This window comes from Drosophila nasuta, chromosome 4 (assembly GCF_023558535.2).
Source record: "Drosophila nasuta strain 15112-1781.00 chromosome 4, ASM2355853v1, whole genome shotgun sequence".
Lineage (NCBI taxonomy): Eukaryota > Metazoa > Arthropoda > Insecta > Diptera > Drosophilidae > Drosophila > Drosophila nasuta.
This window is the reverse complement of record NC_083458.1, coordinates 587,547-607,756: the sequence shown is the minus strand read 5'-3', so window position 1 is coordinate 607,756 and position 20,210 is coordinate 587,547. Positions and strand designations below refer to the sequence as shown.

Here is a 20,210-nt window from a genome sequence, read left to right as displayed (position 1 = left end):
TTGCTTAAAAAAAAGCTATAAATAAGATGGTGGTTTGGAAATTAAGCCGCAGTGTTCAAAGTAAATTTAGTGCGTGCAGCTGTGGTTAATAAGGTGAAATAGTTGGTATTTTATAGTGAGGTAGAAGTTTCGAACAGTATTGTGCGGTCACACTGCAATATTGAAATGGCGAACAAAACAAAAAAATATATCAAAATATAGTGGATATATTGAATTTTATTAATTAATATATTTTTGCCAACATAATAATAATTTTAAGTTTATTTGAAGCTATAATCAATTCTACGAATAACACAAATATACTGCAGTTTTTTTTATCGCGAAAGCAGTTTGGGCACACTCCGTATATTTGTGTATACCAATCAGTTTTCGGTTGTGCTGGCAAAAATAAGGAAAGAATTTTTTTTCTGGTAAATGTTAAATGTTTTGTTAAATTTTGTTATAAAATTATGAAATATGTACATACATAAATAGTTATATAAGCTTATATTAATTAACTATTATTACAAAAAAAGTGTGTTGTGTTTTGCTCTTTTTCGAACTTAAACATTGTGTATGCATGTGCATATTCATCGAACGATAAAATATATCCAATACATCTAAGTGTAATACAGAATACATAAAACAAATTTATGCTTGTAATAATGAGTAATGTGATAGACGGCACTGCATAAATATGTGCTTGTGTATATATCTTTACATTCTTATAAATATATGTACATACATACGCATTTTTACAATACATATGTTACGTACATTTGTTCATAGGCATGTTACAATGGACTTAGCAGAAGTGATATCATCCAACTGGGAAGATAAAAATGTATGATCTACACAGCTAATTCATACATACCAATGAATATCATAAAATTAATTTCTAAAGCCTTTATATATAAAAAAAAACGTTAGAATACACACATATATATATATATATATATATATATATATATATATATATATATATATATATATATATATATATATGTATACATACATATATAGTAAAATCAGTACGTTATATGTATATTCATTTGTATATCCATATGTGTACTTATGGATTCAGAAATGTGTTCTTGATATGACGTAATTTTTACCCGAGGAGAAAAACTATGTGTCAAGATGGCAATGATCTGTGTGTCCAGTCTATTTGCAGTTGCAAATTAAATTTGGTATTTCTTTCATTGATGTACAGTATGTCAAGAAACTCTTTACTCACTGAAAAATACATATTTTTTGACTTTGCATGCAAAAATAACGCCTTTAGAAGTTTCAATATTTTTTAATACAGATCTATTATTTAGCAAATTTCAAATTAGTATGTAAAAAATAAAAACAATACAACGAAAGGGAAATATATAAAGGATGAAATACAAATTAAACCTTTTTAAAATTTTAATATTAGATACGTTTTAACGATGCCTAAAAGTTAAAATTAATTTTCACTACAACAAAAGCAAATTTGGGAAGATATCCCTATTGTTTGCACAAAAACTGTGACACAGATTTCAATGTATGTATGTATGTATGTCCGATTACTGCCAATTGCTTAAAGAAACTTTAGGATCCTGACATGTTAAAGAGAACATCAACCGCTGGGCTTTTGAAAACAATTGCAAAAATAGTATGCTAGAATAAAGTATAATAAATCTATTAAAAAGTTATCTTTATATATAAAAATAATGATTTATCAATGTTTGTATACATAAATAAATGTCATAAACCTCATTCTTAACTGGAATAACCAGTGTAATCTACTCTACGATTATTATTTGTGGTAAGCGTCATCAACTTATCGAAAGACGTCATTGATTTCCCCGTCATCTAAGATTAATAATTATCTTGAGTGGTGCAATACTACAAGTGCGGTATCGACCACAAATTGAAAAGAACATTAAATAATAAACAAGGGTACCACAGAAATCAAAACTTATTAAATTCCAACCGTATATTTGAGAGATTACAGGTCCCACAGAGCCGAGATGGCTCATTTAAGTTCCAAATTATAATTTTAGAACTTTTATTTGTACTATTCAATCTTACCGTGCGAAAATGCAGTTGTCCATACATAGTTTTTAAGCTAATTTCAAATATTTTGAGTTTTCAATTTGTTGCATTTCTGGCTATTGGTTGTGTAAAAAAGGCATAATACAATTTTTGTTTTCAAAAAATTAAAATAATAACATAAAATAAAATAAAAACGAATAAATAATTTAAAAACACCTATGTTTCTACAATGTACTTGTGCATCCCTACCTGTACATGCTATCGTCAGTAGCCAGTGAATCCCATATGTCTAAGACACTTGACCTTACCCTTCGCCAACTGTCCATTACGTAAGCATTAAATTTGTTTTATTAGAATTCTGCAAAAATGTAACCATTCACTGTCAGTCGGCGAATATATTTCAAATTAGTAAAAATTTGTTTGGACGGAAACTTTGATCGATTTTTTATAAAAGTAATTATTTTTCCAGGCTTCTGCCTGAATATCACACTGAAAACAAAGATACATGTGGAAATATTTTTTTTTAAACTTTGAAGATAACTTTTTTTTTGAGTATTCGTGAAGTTTATAAACTACACGAGATAGAGCTACTATTTTTTTTTGTTGCATCACTTCCGCATAACCAATAGCAAGTGTAGTTTTAAACTTGAGTTATCAATGGAAAACCTATCTAATATTCCATTTGAAGTTAACATAGAAAGCTAATCTCCTGCTCAAAGAATAAATTACCAAAGTATAGATATAGATTTATAATTATACCTGATACTTGTAGGGTAAAATGGTAGTATGACCTTTTAAAGTATATGGGCAATTCTCTGATGTCGAATGCGACATTTGTACGCATTCAAACTGAAAAAAAACATGTGCCACGACATTATTTTAATTTTGTAAAAATTGAAACTTATAGCTCTCGGTTAGCACTATAATTAGTGCTAAGATGGATTTTGGGCAATTGTTCGTTTTCAAGAAAATTGCAAAAATGTTGCGCATTCGCACGCGACAAAAACAGAAGTTACTTTTTCAAAAACCAGTTCAAGCACTAATTTCAGCGGAACGTGATGAAAGATTTTAATGCAATTAATTTTAATGTATTATGCATATATTTATCTAAATAGTGTATTTGGTTTGACTTAAAAATATTAAGTTGTTTTTTTTTAAATTAAATTTTAATCACTGTCGCACGCGACATGTCGCACGCGACATTTTTTCCATCATACTTTTTATGCTGTTTTTTTTTACTTTTTAAGTTCATTTGAAGAGCATATGAAGCATTTTCATAGTTTTTTAATATATTCAATATATATTTTTATTTTCAACTGAAATTTCATACTTTAAAAAATAACTTTAATAAAGGTAAACAAAACGTAATATATTCATATCATGTACATTAGAAACATAATTACCTATCTTAAATTACATCATTAATGTCAAAACATTTTTTTTTATGAATATACTGCTCTAGTAGATTTCGTTTGTTGGCCATTTCAGCCAAACAAATTCATTTGGTTTATACCCGGTATATTGTGCACATTCATTCTATCATTGTTTATAATGACAAAGTCTCAATTGGCGCTTATGACATGAAATTTATATTGTTTTTTGCACATAAAAAGAGTATGCATCATCTACATTAAAAAAAAAATAATTTAACGAAAAAAAAAATTTTTTGCCATGTCGCACGCGACAAACTTTCAAAAATTCTTAAAAATTAAGTTGTGCTTATATTCATCCAAATTTTATTTTATTATATTTGGTAACAAAATATGTGTTTGGACACAATTTTGCATGCTCAATGGACAAAAACTTTAGATGCACTCATAACAAATGCTGTTTTTCACTGTCGCACGCGACAAAAATAGAAGCTGATTAGCTGAAAAGAAATTTACCGTTATTAGCTATTGCATCATTTCTTTTATATATTTTGTATATTCCTTGGATATTAAACAAGATATTAAACTAAGGGTATCAATGCATACTGACTCCCTTTAAGGAAATGAATCAAAACAAAACTTGCAGTAGAAATGTTCAAAGCAGAACTTTTGCTCATCTTCGACTTTGCATTGAAATTTTTCAAAATGTGTTATGAGTAAATGGAAAAATCGTTTATATTAGTTAAATGTAATATTTTCCCTATAAACAAATGTGAAGAAAACATGCTTTTATAGAGTTTGAATTTTTTTGGCGCCGGTTGCACTTTCTAGAGAATTGCCCATATGTATTCTTGATCAGCATCAACAGCCGAGTAGCGGGTATTTTACAGTTGGGCGCACTTGTCTGTAGAGTTCTTGTTTGTTTTAAATATGTGTGTTTGTGAATTCAACCTTAAAACCGAGAATTTTAAAAATCAGGCATGTGTAAATATAAAATTACAACAAAATTTTAACATTTCTATACCCGCTACCCATAGGGTAGAAGGGTATTATACCTTTGTGCCGGCAGGAAATGTATGTAACAGGTAGAAGGAGGCATCTCCGACCCTATAGAGTATATATGTTATTGATCAGTTTTAACGATACTTTTGTATGGGCAAAAGCGCCTACTTACTAGGGGTCTGAGTTGCTTTGGCCGACAATCTGGTACATTGTGTCGTCTATGGTCTATTTTTAATGTGGTACTATATCGATATACCAAATATACAATTTGGTATATTTTTTAGTATTTCTGGTATTTTGGTATATTTTGAAAGAAAAAAAATGTACCACAATATTTTGTTTTTATTTAATATGGGTAGCGGGTATCTCACAGTCGAGCACACTCGACTGTAACTTTCTTATTTGTTAATTTTATTATAGTATTTTCACTTCTCAAAAATGCCCAGTGCTTCAGTCCTAGGCGCATTGCTGTTTTATTTTTAAAATATCTGCTTATATTTGTGTTCATATGTTCATATATATTCATATGTATTAATATAGCAATGTGGGAACACGATAAAGAATATCTCAATAGTTTAGTGCGCATGTATGGTATAACTACAGGGACAACAAATCAGTTGTAATTGAAAGAGTATCTAATTATATACATATGTACATATAATGGACACATTTCATATACAATTGTGGGAAATGCGATTTTTTTACAGAGTTCACAATTAAATTATTTTCGTGTAATCGTTTTTAACTTGTCCTTTGTTCAATGCTCGATTGCCTTTTGTATAATTTTTTTAAAATTTTAGAAATCACTTCGATATTAATTGATAATGGGTCTTGTATTTAGAGTCCCTTATATTAGGTTCGTCAAGATAGGTGAGAATCCATTCAAAAACAATTTTTGATCTTCGCCCTTCGTGCTCTGAACTAGCATAATGTAATTAATGGTGAAATTGATTCCTTTGAATTGGATATCCATATTAGCTTTAGGATGCCTATTAGAAACACTACAAATTTCTTACCAATTTCCTTTCGGAATCGTAGTGAATCTTGATTGGTGTTGGGCCACTTCATGGCGTTCTCCGTTAGAACGAAATACTTGAAGAAGAAAGTTTATAATCCCCCGCTATATTTATACACTGCTGGTTATAGGATAAGCATTTTAAAATGTGTTTAATATTTATTGTTTTAATGATGATTGAAATTAAGTTTATACGCAAGAACATTTGCAGTAGTCCTTTTTTGAAAAAGGGAAGGATAACTAGTTTGTTAAAAGAATTTGATTTCTAAATAGACATGCAATATTTTACACAGAAAAATTAAAAACAAAATTTTTATTTAGCTTCTGTATTTCGAATGGAGTAAAAATATAGATATTGGAATGAAGATATATATGAAACACACGTGTTAAATTTTGTATAAAAGTTTTTGCATATCAACTTATTTTCAATCATCATTAACACTACAAATATTTTAATGCAAGTAAACGTGCGTCTAATCACACAGAGATCTCAGAGACTGAGTGCTAGGGATAAAATTTATATATCATATTATTATAATAACAACAGTATTAATAATTCTTGGTTGCAATTGGATAAAAATTGTAGAAGTTATTAAAGAAATACTTTCTTTCCTTACGGCAAAAAACGCCTACTCCAATCGGGTCTTACGTTCTATGAGTGAGAATCTAGTATATTTTGTACTCTGTGATTTATTTTGAATGAAGTACTATAGTAGTTTACCAAATATAGCTTTTGGTATACTTGCTATTTTCGGTACATTCTTATAATATGGCTTTATTGCAAATGGATAGCGGTAGTATCTCACAGTCGAGTGCACTCGATTTTATCTTTCTTACCTTTTAGCTTTCCATAATAATATCCATTTCCTCCACCTTAAAGTGTACTGTTGGGTATCATAAAGTGTCAATAGTTTAACCAATTCCTAAAGTCCACATGCTCCTTTTTTTTAGCAGATCAGTTTGAATCAATTCTTTTTGGCTCAGTTATTTCCCGCCAACCATTTTGAATAAAAACATAACAGTATAAGTTTGCTGGATAAATATTTTATCACAATTAAATTATTTATAAATTAATAATGCTTACTATACATTTAAATAAAAAAGGTTTGCCGTAGTGAATAGACAGCGACAATAAAATATATTTATTTTGTTTATTTCAGATATAATCAATGGCCACAATCGATGGAAGACCGGCACAATATGGGATATCACTTAAACAATTACGCGAGCTCATGGAGCATCGTGGCAGGGAAGGGGTAGCAAAAATCAGTGAATTTGGGGGAGTTCATGAGTTGTGCAAAAAACTATATACTTCTCCAAATGAAGGATTGAGCGGATCGAAAGCTGATGAAGAACATCGACGTGAAACGTTTGGCTCCAATGTCATCCCACCGAAACCACCAAAAACATTTTTAACTCTCGTCTGGGAAGCTCTGCAAGATGTAACATTAATCATCTTAGAGGTTGCAGCCTTAGTGTCACTTGGTTTATCGTTTTATAAACCTGCCGACGAAGACGCTCGTAAGTATCATCTCTAAACCAAAATATCAAAGCTAAATTGCTTGCTATTTTTACTGCAGCTGTACTAGAAGAGGAAGATGAACATCATGGTTGGATTGAGGGTTTGGCCATATTGATATCGGTCATAGTCGTGGTTATTGTTACGGCTTTCAATGATTATTCCAAAGAGCGTCAATTCCGTGGACTACAGAGCCGCATTGAAGGCGAGCATAAATTCTCTGTAATCCGCGGAGGAGAAGTATGTCAAATATCAGTTGGCGACATTCTTGTTGGTGATATTGCTCAGATCAAGTATGGTGATCTATTACCCGCTGATGGTTGCCTCATACAAAGCAATGATCTTAAGGTGAATATTTCTCAAATTTTCTAATTTGATGATAATCTTTATTTTCGATGTAGGTGGATGAATCTTCACTCACAGGTGAATCAGATCAGGTGAAAAAAAGGTATAGATTGTGATCCAATGGTACTATCGGGAACACACGTTATGGAGGGCAGCGGTAAAATGATTGTTACAGCTGTTGGAGTAAATTCCCAAGCTGGTATAATATTCACTTTACTTGGTGCCGCTGTCGACGAACAGGAAGCTGAAATTAAAAAAATGAAAAAGGGTAAGTTTGCTTATTATTTACTTTTTATAAAGTCTAAATATGAACAATTTTTCGAAATAGGAATATAATTTATTTATTATATTCAATTGACTTCAACTGTAATATTATGTCCTTAAATTCATGTGTAATGTAACTTACACTTAAAATAAGAAAATTAGAGAATAATTTTAGAAATTCAAATTTCAATGCATTAAATTTCATATTATGAAAAATTAATTTTTGGATTTCTTTATGTGTCCATTGAATAATATAAATATGTGGATTTTCATAAAATATACAAAATTAAAAAAAATTAATTTAATTTCAACATACATGTATTTATATTTTGGATTAAATTTACAGCAATCTATTATTGGTACCCATGTGATCTATTGTACCCACTTCTTTTCCAACCTAAAATTTAATTTTCACTCGAGCTTGAAGCTGCCTTCTCTAAGAAATTTCTTTATTATGTTTGAACCTATACAATCCAATCTATTGCGATCCATGGCTTGCTAGCTTGTATCAGTTTAATATTTTGCTGTATCGTGTATTCAGAAATAAATCTCGGATTGAGAGTTTTGATTTAACCTTTTATACGTACAAGCTTGGATGTGACTTGTCAAGTGCATTAAATGCTGATTTATGTTGGATAAGTTGTAATTATTTTTTATACTGTATTCTATAGTGTCTTCTTATATATTTATTTACACATATTTAGTTATGATTATAACGATGATCATTTTAACACTTCATTAGATATTATGTGGGGATTTTTACAGTTGTATGTGTACGAATGAAAAAAGACGAAGTAATGAGTATAAAATAGAATTTTTATAGAACATTATTTTACAAAAATCAAAAAAAAAAAACACATTTTAAAATAATCGGAAATCTTGTCAAATTGTGAAATGCAAATATAATACTTAAAAAAAAAATAAATAATAATAATAATAAATCGAGATTACTTATGTTTTTATTTTCATCCTAATAAAATTGAGCAGACCGCTGTAACTCACAATTTCCGAATTAAAGAAGGATAAGAAATAATATTAACTTAAATTGTTTTAAACTTTTTCATTTTTTGCAATACTTTTTATATTTAAGGCTTCATGTTTCTCATTTTGGAAATGCTTATATGTATCCGTTTATGTATATATGTCTACTTAATAAGTGGATTTGACTACTGCCAATAATCATTAATTATATCATTTATGTTTTTGTTTTTATTTTTCCATATTCCAATTGTCATACGTGATATGCATGACGTGAATTGATTGACACCAACCTTTAAAATCCTTCATCTATCTAAAAAAAAAATATATCAAAATAAAAACAACCAAACCGATAAACCAATCAATCAACCAACCAATCTACTACCAAATACCAAAAACACAATATCAAATTAATTTGAATGGACGAAATTAATTGATACAAATACAAACTTTGATTGAAATGTCAAATTAAATCATTAAATTTTAAATAATTCAGAAGCTAAAAAGGCGAACAAACAAAAGAACAAGAGCCAGACAGGTGAATTAATGAATCAGTCTAAATAACAATTTCCTTTTATTTCTAAATTAATATTTTTTATAAAATTAAAAAAATTACTTTGAAAGGGTCAGTAGCAGTCTCAAAGGACTAACGAAAAACGAACTTTCATATGGTCCGATTAACCGTGAGATTTGTTCTATTAATATTATTTAGATTCGATAAAAGACTTCTCATAAAATGTTTGGCGTAGTAATAATTATAACTATCCAAATGTATCATTATTTGAATTTATTCTTTTTAAATTCGTATATGTCTATCTCCATCACAGTTCATAGAAATTTTAGATGTAATAGAAATACATTCTAATTAAATTTGTTTTTTTTTTTTTGCGATTAACTTGAGAGTTTAACGAGGCCGAACGATAACTAGAGATCTACAACATGCAGTTGAATAGAAATAATAATTTTATTATTAAATTTTATAAAAAGTTAAACAAACGAAACAAAATTGGATACAATATAAAGTAACTTTATACTGGTTGTTGGACTATACAAACATAGGTGAAGCCCCAACGAAATCAACATCTCATGCTCCGCAATCACATGCCACCAATGACGGAATTAAATCAGAATCGGATGGAAATCATGTTCAGCAGCAAACGTCATCATCCGCTGCTGAAACTGGCCACAAAAAAGAAAAGTCTGTGCTGCAGGCCAAGCTAACCAAGTTGGCAATACAAATTGGATATGCTGGTTCGACAATTGCTGTGCTCACCGTCATTATTCTAATTATACAATTCTGCGTTAAGACATTTGTTATCGATAATAGATCTTGGAAAAATACTTACGCAAACAACTTGGTTAAACATTTAATCATTGGTGTCACAGTATTAGTTGTGGCAGTACCAGAAGGTCTTCCACTGGCCGTTACATTATCGCTGGCCTATTCCGTCAAGGTAGGTATAACTCAATTAAACTATTCAATCCCTTTAATTACGCAATTACGAATTTTGTTATATACAATAATAACTATAGTCTTTGTGATTCCTGAAAATTTAGTTGCGATCAGATAAAAATTGTCGAAATTATTAAAGAAATACTTTTGTATGGGAAAAAACACCTACTTACTAGAAGTTTAGTTGCTTTGGCTGACAATCTGGTATATTCTGCAGTCTATAGTATATCTTGAATGTAGCACCATGTCAATATTACAAATATACCATTTGATATATTTTTTGTTACCCGGGTACCCGGGTTCAAGCCCGCTCGAGGTACAAACTTTTTTTTTTTTACCACCCGGTCGGTGGTGCTCGAGCTCAAATCCCGATCGAGAATACATGCATATTTATTTTTAATATTTTGAGATTATTACCGTAATATTTAGCTTTTATTCAAAATGGGTAGCGGGTATTTCACAGTCGACCACACTCGACTGTAGCTTTCTTACTTGTTGGTATATTATTTTTATATATTTTGAGAATAATACCATAATATTTTGCTTTTATTCAAAATTTTCTTACTTATTCACATTCGTTTTGTTCAAATATAATGAGCCTGTTTGAGCCTAAATACAATTACTTTCAATATAAACTTCAAGTTATGATTTGAGGTGTAAACTATTGTCTACCTATCCTTCGCACTCTGGTCTATAGATATATTGCAGCATAGTACATTTTATAATATATCTGCAACAATAAATTTTGTTATTCATATTTAAATAGATGATTGGTCATTGATCTTATAATAGTCTGCATGACAAATTTAATCATAATAGTATAGATGATTCCATGATTCACATTTTAAATTTAACTAGTAAAAAAGTTAGTTTTCATTTACACCATATTCTTAAAATATGCCAAATTAATATATCAAAAAATTCTGCAAAAATACAAAATGTCGACTGCTATATTTGGTATATCGATGTACTCCACAGATAAGATACCCATAGATGTGGCAGCGGATTTTGAAAGCTAATTTGAATTTGGTTAAATTAAATTTTGATATAAAATTTACTGGAGATACTAGAATGCTTTGTAATGTGTTTGTATATTTTCATTGTATAATAACACTCTAACTCAAGAATATGAAACTGCATCTGCAGCAAACGATAATAGACATACATTTTTTTTCTCAGCAAAATAGTAAATTTATCTTAGAGTGAAGTTATTTTTCCAGGATGGTTTCTCTAAATTCGACAATATTGTCTTTAGGATTTTTATTATGACAGTTCTTAAAGATAATTTACTTTTTTCTTTAATAGAAAATGATGAAAGATAATAACTTGGTACGTCACTTAGATGCTTGCGAGACAATGGGTAATGCGACAGCAATTTGCTCAGATAAAACTGGTACTCTTACGACAAATCGGATGACCGTTGTTCAATCATATATTTGTGAAAAGCTTTGTAAAGTACTGCCGACACTCAACGATATACCACAGCAAGTAGGCAATTTAATAACCATGGGCATATCTGTAAACTCGGCATATACTTCCAACATTATGGTGAGTTACAATAACGTTCCATATAAAGTTCTATATACAAATTTATTATCGTTTTTGTAGCCTGGCCACAATCCCGGCGACTTGCCAATTCAAGTGGGAAACAAGACGGAATGTGCCCTCCTTGGATTTGTTCAGGGCTTAGGAGTTAAATATCAATCAATTCGCGATGAAATACCCGAGGATAGATTTACTCGAGTTTACACTTTTAACTCAGTGCGTAAGAGTATGGGCACTGTAATACCCAGACCCAACGGTGGTTATCGATTGTACACAAAGGGTGCTTCAGAGATTATCATGAAAAAGTACGCAGACCCAATTACAGTTAAAAACTGAAAAAAACATATATTGTTATTGTTCCTCAAAATTATCGATATATATATATATATCGATATATATTATATTGTATCGATTTTGATTAATTATTATTGGATTTTACGCCTATTTTACGTCATTTTACAGATGTTCATTTATCTACGGGCATGAGGGTACATTAGAGAAATTTACACGTGACATGCAGGAACGCTTAATACGCGAAGTAATTGAACCAATGGCATGCGATGGATTGCGCACAATATCGGTTGCTTATCGCGATTTTGTGCCGGGAAAGGCGGCTGTTAATGAGGTGCACATCGATGGAGAACCAAATTGGGATGACGAAGAAAATATCATGTCAAATTTAACTTGTCTATGTGTTGTTGGTATTGAGGATCCGGTACGGCCAGAAGTGCCAGACGCCATACGAAAGTGCCAACGTGCCGGAATCACTGTCCGAATGGTAACTGGTGATAACATCAATACAGCTCGATCAATTGCCAGTAAATGTGGTATTTTGAAACCAAACGACGACTTCCTTATTCTAGAGGGTAAAGAGTTTAATAGGAGAATTCGCGATACAAATGGCGATGTAAGTAAGATGTACATAATGTGCCCTATGATATTAATTCAAACTATGTTTTCATACTGGATTAGTTTTGAAAAAAAAATAATAAATTCTACTGAATTTGTGAGAATAATCGATAGATAGACATTCATTTGCATTTGCATTTATATTTACAAAAGTAAAGAGCAAATCTCAACAATTACTAAGTACATATATACATATAACATATTTATAATAATAGAAAAAACACCAATTTTGATAGCTAAGTTCTAAATATTGTAAGATTAAAATTTTAATTTGAGAACTAGGTTAACGTGCCGAAACAACAAATCTAATTTCATTTAAGAGCTCCGAAGTATCGATTAATCCAATATTTAGATTGGGTATAAAAAGAACAAACTACATAATTTTATGGTTAGTAAAAGAAGAATTTAGTAATTTACTGTTTAATATTAGGGTCCAAGGAACTTTATACATGTACATATGTATATATATGCTACTAGGAATGCACAAAATATTAAAAAGTAAATTTTAAAGCATATAGAAAATAAATTTTAAGTGTGTGAGTACTTTTTTAATTAATTTGTTTTATAGATTCAACAACATCTGATTGACAAAGTTTGGCCAAAATTGCGAGTTCTAGCCCGTTCATCACCAACTGATAAATATACGCTAGTCAAAGGTTTGAAACTCCTAAGCTTCATATAATCTATATGCATTATTTTAGGGCATTCATATTAATGTTTTTCATTTCTTTTGGTAAAGGTATGATTGACAGTACGGTGACAGACAATCGGGAAGTTGTTGCTGTTACGGGCGATGGTACTAACGATGGTCCCGCATTAAAGAAGGCCGACGTTGGTTTTGCAATGGGTATTGCGGGCACCGATGTGGCAAAAGAAGCATCAGATATCATTCTCACTGATGACAATTTCAGTAGCATAGTCAAGGCTGTTATGTGGGGTCGCAATGTCTATGATTCCATAGCAAAATTTTTGCAATTTCAGTTGACCGTCAATGTAGTAGCCGTCATTGTTGCATTTATTGGAGCTTGTGCCGTACAGGACTCCCCTTTAAAGGTAAGTTCTCAAATTACATAAACAAAATTCATAAAGCTTAATTTGGAAAAAGTAATACATTTACATTTGGACATTTTGATATAAGTATTTAATGATGTGGGTTTTAAATTACGTACGCATTTAAACACATAGAATAAACAGTACGCTCATAGCTTTGCCCGCGTCCTCTTTATACTTATAAATAACCAAAATGGCCCAGTAATATATAAGTGGAAAATAAAGGATATTATATCGTTATATATATAATTTTTTGTTTTGGTATTAACTAACACTATATATATTAATGTCACTAACACTATCGTGTCTACCAAAGCGTACGACTCTTAAAACCAAAAAAAAAACCAAATAACTAAAAAAGCTAGTAATTTTTATTTTGATTGAAAAAAAATGAAGATTTATAAATGATTATTTATGATTTTTATACGCTATTGGCGTCATATCAAGTTTACTTTAGATTTTTGTCACTCATTTTTCCGCCTTCTCAAATCGATTTTAGTACATTTGTTCTCTATGGCGTATTTTGAATTTAATATTATATCGATATTCCAAATACAACCTTTGATATTTTTATACCCGCTACCCATAGGGTAGAAGGGTATTACAGATCTTGTTTGTTTTAAATTTTTGTCACGCCCACTTCCGCCCCTACAAATTATAAGAAATCGAATAACAAGCGTTTTAAAGGTAGATTGCGAATTTTGGTATATACAATAATAGCTGCTAATTGGCTGCGATCCCATACAAATTGTTGAAGTTATTAAAGAAATATTTTTGTATGGGCAAAGATGCCTAAAGCAACTGCTTTGGCTGACAATCTAGTATATTGTGCCGCCTATGGTACATTTTGAATGTGGTAATTTCAAATTTGTATGTCAATATAGTACTTGTTTAGCTTACTTGTTTTTTTTGGGTATATTAAATATTAAGAATAATACTTCACTGACTCACTGACGTGCACACTGGAACTATCTTACAAATCGTCTCACAGAAAATGCATAAAAATCCAGCATTACAAAACCATTTAAATTTAAATTAAATGAAACGAGGGCCGATCGTTTTTTCATATAATCGCAAACTTTAATTTTTATTTACGGTACGTGGTAATTTTAAACTTTTAATTTGTTTTGAATGAATTGTGTGTATTATAGGCAGTGCAAATGTTATGGGTAAATCTGATTATGGACACTCTAGCATCACTGGCTTTAGCTACGGAAGTGCCAACGCCAGATCTTTTACTACGTAAACCTTATGGTCGTACTAAGCCACTTATATCACGCACAATGATGAAAAATATTTTGGGGCAGGCCTTATATCAACTTGTAATCATATTTGGATTACTTTTTGTCGGTAAGTTAAGGCAAATATGAGGGCTAGTATCTGTCATTATTCTATTTAATTGATTAGGTGACGTGATTCTGGATATAGAGTCTGGAAGGGAGCAAGATCTAAACGCTGGACCAACCCAACATTTTACTATTATTTTCAACACATTTGTTATGATGACATTGTTTAATGAGATTAATGCCCGTAAAATCCACGGACAACGCAACGTAGTTGAAGGACTTTTTACCAATCCCATATTTTATACTATATGGATATTTACAATGATTTCACAGGTATGTAATAAAAATGTGTTACAATCTGGAATGTTCAAACTGCAAATAATATTAATGACAAAAAATATTAATGCTTAAAAATCCTAGGTTGTCATAATTCAATATGGTAAAATGGCTTTTTCAACAAAAGCCCTGTCTCTTGAGCAATGGCTATGGTGCATATTCTTCGGAATCGGTACACTAGTTTGGGGACAATTAATCACTTCAGTGCCTACACGAAAATTACCTAAAATTCTATCGTGAGTAGATATTATTATGTAAAATAATATTAAGCCAAACCGTATATATATATATATAGTGGTGATTTTCATTACATAAATTTTGCAATGCTTTATTAATACACTATAGTTTTTATTTCAATGCGAAGATGATTGTTAATCAAAGTATATTTGCATGTAAAGCTTGTATCGCACGGCATGTTATATTAAATGATAAGCTCGTATATTGATATTTATTTAACACATCTTGGTGCCTAATTAAATATCAAAAGTTCGTAAAAGTTTTAAAAGTTTGTGACTACCATAGCTTATTGACATTGACTAACATTGAGTTTTTAAGGATTGTGTTAACAACAAATGAGAAAAAATATAATAAAGAAGCCAAGAAGAAAAATTAAATTAGGTATAAGATCTTATGTATTTTATTATTAAATTATAAGTAAATGGGTATAGACTATTCTCCATAAGAATTTCAAGTAAGTAATCAAATACAATGCTACTTCGAGAATCATTTAATAATACTTTTAACACTCATATAACGAATGGTTTTAATTTATCTTTGTGAATTAACTAAATAGTATGGGCATATAAAATCGACTGTTTATACCCGCTACCCATAGGGTAGAAGGGTATTATAACTTTGTGCCGGCAGGAAATGTATGTAACAGGTAGAAGGAGGCATCTCCGACCCTATAAAGTATATATATTCTTGATCAGCGTCAACATCCGAGACGATCTAGCCATGTCCGTCTGTCCGTCCGTCCGTATAAAACACTGGATCTCAGAGACTATAAGAGATAGAGCTATAATTTTTTTTCGACAGCAGTTATGTTTGCACGCAGATCAAGTTTGTTTCAAATTTTTGCCACGCCCACTTCCGCCCCGCAAATCAAAAAATCGAATAAATAATAAATAAATAAAGCTAGAGCGAATTTTGGTATATACAATAAATACAATGCAATACAATGTGATTCCTGCAAATTGGGATGCGATCAGATAAAAATTGTGGAAGTTATTTAAGAAATACTTTTGTATGGGCAAAAACGCCTAGTTAATAGGGGTTTTAGTTGCTTCGGCTGACAATCTGGTATATTGTGCCGTGATCTGGTATATTGTATGTGATACTATATCGATATACCAAATATATAATGTGGTATATATTTTAGTATTTTTGGTATATTTTGAAACAAAAACCGCAATATTTTGCTTTTATTCAATATGGGTAGCGGGTATCTCACAGTCGAGCACACTCGACTGTGACTTGCTTACTTGTTTTTAATCTTCGAGTTTTCATAATAATATTTACTTTAATATTTCCATATAGTTCCTATTAAATAACTGTGGTAATATTATTATTAAACAATTAATAAGAGTTAAATAATATTTATTACTTATTTCCCAAAACGAATAACTAAATAATGAATTTTCAGCTGGGGACGCGGTCATCCAGAGGAATACACTGACGCTATGAATTTGGGTGAGGAACGCTTCGATTCTATTGACTCGGACAAAAAGCCGCGAGCTGGACAAATTCTATGGATACGAGGCCTAACTCGTCTTCAAACTCAAGTAAGTTGATTTTCCAGATTTCCATGTTTATAGAGTCCCTAAATATAATACATATCAAATTAAAAACAAATAGTTGGTATCGTTTTTTTTTACATATTTTGAGTTGGATTCTCATTTCTATAAAAGCATCTATGTTAATATGTCTAATTTATGGGCACATAGTAACTAACATACTAACATGTGCCCATATTATTCATGTTCATAGATTCTGGTATAAATAACTCAGGATATTTTGTTCAAATTTCGATATACACAACACAGAATTAAATATTTAATTTAAATATTTACACAACATTAAAAATATGTCATTAGGCAATAATATGTTAACCACTGCATCAATTTGCTGTATGTGAACGGTTCGTGAGTATAACTGCTTAACTATGATTGTAATTACATTAAATTGTCAAATGACAATTCATTTGAGAATTTCAAGCAGCAGTTGATGATGTCAGTTGTCATTGTGCCGTTCACAAACTGCATTTCAAGAACATATTTGTTACTTTTATTAGCTTTATTATTTTAATTTTTGAAAATGTATTTTTTAATTTAAAATTTAATATTCACACATTCGCATAACTAAAACGTACAATGAAATATATATTCTTATTTTGTACTTTTTGTAGCTTCTTTATGTAATATTTCATTGTTCAGTGATCCCGTTAATATGACTTGATTTCGTTTTCATGTTTTTCATGATCAATGATATTTCCATTATGTAAATGTCAATGATTATTGACAACTGTGACAGTATTTATTATGTTAGGTTCCACCCGTCCCATTCCTTCTTTCGCCAATTAATCGATAGTATACAATAAAAGTCATAATTCGTTTCTATGAAAGTAGGCGTGAAATTTCTAGCTTTTGTGTAGGGTTATATATTATTATTAATAAATTAACGATACCTTTTTCATATGACCTCCTGACCTGACCCCATGTAAATTTAATATTAAAATTCCATACGATTACATTTTTCAACTCAACGATTTTTTTTAAAATAAAAATTAAATATTTGTGTCGATTATTTTTTTAATTAAGTCAAATTGAGATTATTTCTATACGTAATAAAATGTTTTTAATATATCAAAATAATAAATTGAAGTGAAAAAATATTTATTTTGCTTTATCTTGGAATTGTAAAATCAAAAATAATTGTGTATCAAGATAATTAATGTCGTTAATGTCCCAAAATTAGACAAATAAAATACACTTTAGTCTTCACCTAATAATAGTATCAGTTTAAATTTTAAATTAAACACTTTTGAATAGCTTGAAATATTTTAGTGCTTGTTTAAAAAAAAGTAAATACGATTTACCTTTAATTTAGTTAAATAAAATCAAACATTTTCTGTCCCATTTTTCCTTCTATTCCTGATTGCGCTCTGTTCCACTCTTACTCTCTCAAATTTCTCTCTATAAGCCCTTCTATCTTTGTCTTATATCCTTTCATGTAAATGTTGATATCTTCAGTCCAACTGTTGATGTTGCTGTTGTTCTTCGTATCTTTGTCACGAATTTATCAAAAAGTTTTCCTGTGATATTGTAACAAAAATTTAAATTCTACCTGAATGCTTATATGATCAAATTAAAAAGCTATAGTTAATTATTATGGCAGACATTTTCGATGGATACCCTAAATATACACATGATCAGGTGATAATAAAATAAATATAAATATAATTGTTGACAATGTCGCCACTTGCTATATCAAAAAGTTATAATTCAGGTGTAACTACAATCCCAAAATCAAATGACATTGTCATCTTATTCGCTTGAAATACTATTAAAGAATTATGATTATCTGGATTAAGTTTTTGGTATTGAAATAAAAATAAAACATTATTTTGTATTTAGTTGAATCGACGAATCAAAATATATAGAAACACAACTAAAACTCAACTCAACACATATATGTATATTTTTTATACTAATTATTTTAAAAACGTATCCAAAATGTCTCAGTCAAATACAATTTAAATAAAACAATATTTTTTTTTTTGCTTAGTTTCCTCGATTTTTGAAGCGGATTATTTCACATTTATTTTCTGTTTTTTTTTCTGTGGCTTTAGCATGCAGATACTCTAAATTATACGAACAGAATACTAAAAAGTATAAAGTAGACCTAAAGAGTACATAGGCATGTACTTAAATCTATTTTTAAGTAACAAAACTTAAACAACAAAAATTATTTTTTAATTTCGGTTTACCGAATATGAGCATACTCTTTGAAATGTATTTTAAAATAATTTGGATTTAAACGATATTACATACGTATTTAAAATTACAAAGCAAGGCTTAAAATACCCAATACAATATAGTTTTGGTGTTATCCGATTGAGCGGCATGTTCTTAATGATATATTTAATTTTTTGGTCAGATAAAAACAATATGGTTTTCTCAATGCATTGTAACATGACAGAGCGTTAAGTTTTAATACAATTTTGTTAAGAATAAAAGCACTCAAACTAATTCGATACAAAATATTGTCGACTGAAGGAATATTTCCTCGATAATGTTTTGAAAAGCTTCAAACCTTTTAGCGATATAGTAAAACGAACTCTCGCAGGGCTCTTCGCATTTATCTAAAAGCTGTTGTTTCTTCTTCTTCAGCTTCTTTTGGGTAGATCAATTTCTAAGCAGATGTAAACCGATTGTTAAGAATTAATCATCGATATTTTGAGTTAAATAGAAGCTAAAGAAAACAGCTCTGAGTATGGAAATAACACTTTTGAAATCTAATTAAAAATATAATTGAGAAGAGTATTAGTAAGTATATAAAAGTTCACGCCACTTCAGTTAACAGAACTAATTGCAAATATACACGAAGAAAACCAATAACTGTATACTATTTAAATTTATAATACTCATTTCATATATTTTTCGCCCTCCTTTCAAAAATGCCTAAAACCAATATCGAATCTCGAACGATTGAATGAATGAATAAATGATGCAAAACTCCACAAAAATATATAAATATAAAAACTTTAAAAATATCAAATGAAAATCGTATTATCTAAATTTACCAAACAACCAAAAACAAATCTCGTATATTTATATTATTTATATATATATGAATGAATATATATACATTTATAACACAATACGCGTGAATCAACTCAACTCCAGATTTCTGTACCGGTAAGAAAAGTGTATATCAACCTAATTTATTGGCAAATAGACAATATTTGTTTTATGCCTCAATTTTACACACTGCAATTTCCTTGTAATCCTCCCCCCTAACCCACATTCACGACAAGTCAATGCTTATGCTTCATTTATTGTTTTTATTTTCATGATTTTCTATGTTTTTTTTGTTGTTTTTTGTTATTCGAGTAGTAGCGACGCGTTTTCTA

At 29.9% G+C, this 20,210-nt stretch overlaps 1 protein-coding gene across 1 annotated transcript in view; it reads left to right on the top strand.

Moving 5' to 3' along the window:
• Positions 1-312: 312 nt before the first annotated feature.
• Positions 313-20,210, top strand: part of LOC132794924 (plasma membrane calcium-transporting ATPase 2) — a 32,867-nt gene continuing 12,969 nt past the window's right edge. The window contains 17 exon segments of the mRNA XM_060805231.1: positions 313-410; positions 6,552-6,912; positions 6,972-7,258; positions 7,312-7,350; positions 7,352-7,523; positions 8,994-9,035; positions 9,557-9,951; positions 11,256-11,498; positions 11,559-11,800; positions 11,958-12,402; positions 12,973-13,060; positions 13,144-13,457; positions 14,606-14,804; positions 14,862-15,073; positions 15,161-15,312; positions 16,722-16,860; positions 19,984-19,995. Of these exon segments, the coding sequence (XP_060661214.1) occupies positions 6,561-6,912; positions 6,972-7,258; positions 7,312-7,350; positions 7,352-7,523; positions 8,994-9,035; positions 9,557-9,951; positions 11,256-11,498; positions 11,559-11,800; positions 11,958-12,402; positions 12,973-13,060; positions 13,144-13,457; positions 14,606-14,804; positions 14,862-15,073; positions 15,161-15,312; positions 16,722-16,860; positions 19,984-19,995 (3,333 nt within the window). The 5' untranslated portion in view covers positions 313-410; positions 6,552-6,560.